Source organism: Raphanus sativus, unplaced genomic scaffold, assembly GCF_000801105.2.
Source record: "Raphanus sativus cultivar WK10039 unplaced genomic scaffold, ASM80110v3 Scaffold4791, whole genome shotgun sequence".
NCBI lineage: Eukaryota > Viridiplantae > Streptophyta > Magnoliopsida > Brassicales > Brassicaceae > Raphanus > Raphanus sativus.
Window position 1 is genome coordinate 1 of NW_026620092.1, and position 5591 is coordinate 5591.

At 34.1% G+C, this 5591-nt stretch overlaps 1 protein-coding gene across 1 annotated transcript; it reads right to left on the reverse strand.

Moving 5' to 3' along the window:
* Positions 1 to 574: 574 nt before the first annotated feature.
* On the reverse strand, positions 575 to 5372 carry LOC130507560 (GDSL esterase/lipase At2g19050-like). Its single transcript, XM_057002262.1, has 5 exons — positions 5096 to 5372; positions 3711 to 3835; positions 2993 to 3220; positions 2534 to 2780; positions 575 to 1977 (listed from the first exon to the last, which is right to left on the reverse strand). Exons 1-5 carry the CDS (start codon positions 5328 to 5330, stop codon positions 1769 to 1771), a joined length of 1044 nt encoding a protein of 347 aa, XP_056858242.1. The 5' UTR covers positions 5331 to 5372; the 3' UTR covers positions 575 to 1768.
* Between the last annotated feature and the right edge of the window lie 219 nt (positions 5373 to 5591).

The following is a 5591-nucleotide window of genomic DNA, read 5'->3' on the forward strand; positions in this document are numbered from 1 at the left end:
GAGAAACAATATGAAAAATACAAGTATATTATTTAAAAAAATTAAACTAATAAAAACATTAATTTAAATATATATATTAAATAAAAATAAAATATATTATTTAATTGTTTCATGAGTTGAATACTGTTTCACCAATATTGGTGTAATGCTATGCACAAAATCTCAAATTTAGTGATAGAATGTTAAATTACACTAATTTGGTTTTTTAGTATCATCGGAGCTGGCCTAAACAATAACACATTACCATCTCAACCAATCTAGTCGCAGTCTGTTAAAATAGCATCAATCGATATGTAAACTAGCATTAGAAAGAAAATACTTCAACATTTACTGTACGAATTCAAATTTAGATGGAAGATCTCTTGGTAGCTTCTCATGCACGTTTAGTCAGACCAATCTTATTTTCCCCCGGTTCTGGGAGTTTAATGTAGTTTAACTATATTCACACTAATAAGCATTTAGGGGTATCATACTATGCGAATTCTATATTTCGTATTTCTTATGCATATAGGTGAACTCATATCGAATGGGTTGGGTTTCGCGGCCGAAAAAATCAGTGAAGCCATAAAGAGTGTGACAAACGAATACGTAATGACTGGGATAGAGTATCTAAAAAACCACGAGGATCTGAAGACGTTTCAAGATATACATGCCTTGGGAAGCACGGAGGGTCCATTCTACGGAAACCCTAACCTTGGACTTGTGAGCTGGTTAACTCTACCGATGTACGGCCTTGATTTCGGGTGGGGCAAGGAGGTCCACATGGGACCATGCACGCATGACGGAGACGGGGGCTCTCTGCTACTGCCTGATAAAAATGATGACGGCTCGCTGATTCTCGCCACGTGTCTACAGGTAGCTCACATGGAGGCCTTCAAGAAACATTTATATGAAGATATCTAGGGTTCTCTTAGTAAAAAAAAAAAGAAGATATCTAGGGTTCTATATATACACACAAGTATTCATATATCTATGCATTTTCATTTCCATTTGAATAAGGATTCGAGTAGGGATTCTACTACTGTTGGTGTGATTCTTGATTTGTATTAACAAATTTACACATATATAATTACACTTTATATTTTTGCTTACTATGTAGTATATATTGGATTTAGATCTGACTTTCTCTATATCAACATATGGTATGTCTTAATGCATTTGACTTAGAACGGGTTGTTTGTCAAACAAATTCCTTCCTGTTTAAGACTATCGTTGCAATCCATCAGAAGATTTAATGATGGAAAGTAAGTTTGTGCGTTAGCTACAACTGAAACAAAAATATATTGCTAAAATTCAATAAGACCAATTATATTTGCGAATGCTAACTTTTCAGGCCTTGCTAATAGTATTATTTATTGAGTATATATGGCTTCAACTCTTGGATATTGTTTTTTTTTTTGTAACATCTCGTGGATATAGTTTGTACGGAATAGGAGAACAATGATTACAAAAAATAACGTTGGCACATTATAGCTAGTTCCACTTTGCTAAAATTACCATTCTAAAACCTGAGTCATAGTAATAGATCATTTGATTTTTCGTTGTTTTCCTGAAAAAAAAACAAAAGTCAGCCATCTGACTAAACCGCGGATCATTTTCCAACATATGAGTGACGGACATATTTTTGTTCGTAAATTAATATTTAAGAGTTTTTTTTTTAATGAAACAAAGTTTCCTTGTTAAATAAAGGGACAATTAAGTTAAAAACAAATATCCCTTATATATATATCAACAAAAGAAAATGAATGGTTTCGAGTATATATTATCCCTATACTGTTCCAAGCAAGGCAAGGCTGTAAGGAAAAGCAACGATTCCGGCAAAAGCAGCCTTTGCCAGAAACATGTTGGCCCTCTCAGTGCTGTGGACACTGTCCCAGTACACGTACCGGTTTCGAAACGCACAAACCGGTTTATCCGCCGCACATAGCTCTTCCCCTGATTCGACGGTACAACAACTCTTTTGTGTTACAGCAAACCCTACAAGAATGTAAAAATAGGAATTATTTTTTTTTTTGTTCGAAGTATACGCATGATCAAATTATAGGATCACAATCCAATATTGTAAATAAGTTTCGTGATTTTACTGAGATTGTGCTACTATGGAAAATAAACTATCTAACTGATCAAATCTTTATAGATTTGTGACAAAATTAAGATTTGAATTTATATTTCATAGTTTCAAAAAAAAAAAATATATTTCATAAAAATGAAAACTAAAAAAAATATTGATTTTAAGATATTCTAGCAACACGACTAGGAAATGTTAGTGAAGTTTTATTTATTTAGGAATCATTTTCAAAAAGCTTAACAGCTGATCATAAAACTGGATTAGAAAAGCCATGTAGGAAGGAGTTGATCATAAAACCTCTCCAAAACTTTTCCTTGTGTATTTTTTGGAACTTAACTCTGGTATTCCTTAGAACACCTTAATGAAAACAGTGTATTTTAGTATTATACTACATGATTTTAATCCGGAAAAAATGATTTCATATTGGGTCAAAAATTTCAGTTCAATATATTTAGTATTACTTACCTAAGGAAGCATACGCAAGAGGAGTTTGCCCGGAGTACATATCAACAAAAGTGAACTTAGTATCGCCGAAGTTAGTGTTGAACTCTCTGACCAGAGCTTTAAGTTTCATGTTGAAAGGTTCAACTGCTTTGTTCACTTCAGCGGCACAGCCCATACCCCCACCATGGGAGGCAATCATCCGCGGCGTGCACCCTAGTTTACTGACCCCAAACAACGCCACCCTCCTTGCTCCTTGGACATACAACAACTTATACCCAAAAAAATGTCTCTAAATTAATAATATGTTTAAAGATACATGATTAACTAGGAGTAAATTTTATAGAGATATATCCAATACGCTGCATCATGTTTTATATGGAAATGAATCAACTATTTATAATGTCAAAAGTTATATACAATGAAATATGAAGGTTTATAATTCCTTTATCAATTTTCTCTTCAAAACCTTGGGTATATTACCTTCAGAAAAGAGCGATAACGTCGAATCAGGGAATCAGCAAATTGATCGTAAGTGTACTTGCGTTGTGTATTGTACTTATCACCTTGCATGAAGTAGTTGTTAAGATAATCATTGCTTCCTATATTAATAGTGTATAGACATTGATTCAGCTTCTCCGGGGGCACATTTGCAGTCATAATCGCCGTCCGATGGTTCTTTATTTGCGTTTTAAAACTGATTCTACCACCCTATCGTACAAAATATCATCATGCGTAAGTAATTACTTTAAGTGTGTAAACCGTAAATATCAAATTAACGAGTCAGATTTAGGATCCCTGCCAGAAAAAAAAGAAAAGCAAAATCAACAGAACCAAATGATTACTTGCCTTAAAAAAACAAATAAATTTTATTTATAGACACCTAAAACATTTATAAAACCTTATTTTAGAGAGTTGTCCCGTATATTCATTGGACAGGGAATCACAACATTTAAATTGTCTTTTCTAAGTTAGATTTGAGACCTCAAACTTTCAAACACAAAATCCCAATTTACTAATTGGTTTCGTATTAACAGAATCCACCAAATGAGAAAAAAAGAACAAATAATCACTGCGCGTATTTTGAATCAGTATTACTTAAGATAAGTAGTACGTAGGAAAACTACTTAACCATATAGTAGTATTAATAAAAATGAAATATCTTTATTTTGATCTCTTTTGCTTCTAAGTATGTTCTTACCAGATGGTAGCTAGTATCTTCGAGAATTCCCGCGCCGCCAGAAGCGTAATTTAAGCCGATGTGAGCTTGTTCCGGGGATGCTCCGGTGAAAGGTGGAATGTAATCACTGAATCTCATTAGTTCAGCTAAAAACAACATAATTCAAACTCACATTAGACAAGAAACCATATACAATACCTATGAATGATAAACACAACAAACTTTTTTATTTAAATGGTACACATGCACAAGAAACCATTCACAAATTTTTGTTTTTTCCTTTTGGGAAATCGATTCTTTAATACATATAAGGGCATCATTAGGCAATGCCAATTGCCAGTATTTAACTAAGATATCTAAACAAATAATACAATATAAAACTCTAAAAGTATGAGAGGTAAGAAATGCTGAGATCCCCTCTGTCATTTGAGAGGTCACAAGAATCTCTTAAATTATCTTTAAGGTATTTGCTATCTTTTGCTATAAAATAGAAAAACTTTGTAACAAAAATGAAATATGTTCTAATGCATTTTGTTAAATAAAAATCTTCAGATATAAAATAAAATATATAAAAAGAGTATTCTTGTAACGCCCCGACCGCCCACGGCTAATGGGTCACCCACGCCCGCTCTCTCGGCCCGAGGGCCCCATCCCATCCGACGGTCGGTCGTTAATTTTCTAAGGCTCAGAATCATTGTTTACTGACCCTGCAATCACCACCCGACCTTTCCCCGTGCTTTGGCCTCACTCACACGCTATCGCGAATCACTTCCCGATAGGTCACCCATCCTTTCCACTACTCCAGCTCAAGCACGCTTAACTCTGGAGTTCTTTCAGGATGTGCTCCGGAAAAGGTAAGTCAACTTTTGGTGATATAGGTAGCCAAATCAATTCTCTTAAGCCTTTTTCACATATCACAACTCGGGATGTTACAATTCTTCATTTGTAAATAGAGAAAAAGTAGCATTTTTATTTTTAGAGTAAATTTATTTCAAATTATTATATAATTTACAAAAAAAGATCGTTTCTCACCTCTCTCATCCTTTTGCTTCTTTTTTATTTATTTATATATTCTGAGAAACTGTAAACCACCGTTGTGGATGTGTAGTCACAACTTTATTTATCTAACTAATTAAATAGTCTCATAATTTGCATTTATGACTGTTCTGTTTAACATTATCTAGTTCTAATGTTTTTTCTTTTGAAAAAATCTAGTTCTAATGTTTGCGTTTCTTTTTATGTTTCATAGCACATATCAGCTAAAAAAAAAAATGCCTACATTCTAAACTAAAAAATGGTACACTTGTTGTGGGTTTCTGCGGCAACGGTGTTTATAGCTAATAATATATATTAGCAATTTCATTGAAAACATTTGGGCAAAGAAATAAAACAAGCCAGGGACTAACCGATAAAGTCGGGAATATTACGGCCATTGCTGAACCGGCCCGTGGGACCTCTAACAAAATCCATACCATAAGGTGAATAGTTAACTTTAGCGGAGGTGTTCAAGGCATTGTTGTTACCGTTGTCGAAAACTGAGTCTCCGAAAACGAAATAGCAAGGCACGCGCTGTCCTTCGGCCACTGCAAACACCGTTGCCACAAAAACCCACAGCAATACCTTGAACATTCCCTCCGCCATTTCTGAAAATCAATTACTAAAATCTGAAAAGTGGCAACATTAAAGAAAGGAGAAACGTCTACATATATAAGCCATGCATAGGGAGAGACGGACAGAATTAAAATTCTATTTCTAGTCTATTCAATAGAAGGGACAATGAGTTAATTACGGATGTTAATTTTATTTAGTTTTGGAAGTATCTTTAATAGGCAACTTGTACGTGAGTTGTAATGACAAAAATACAAGTCATTTTGACAAGAAAACCCCTCATGGTCTTTTTGA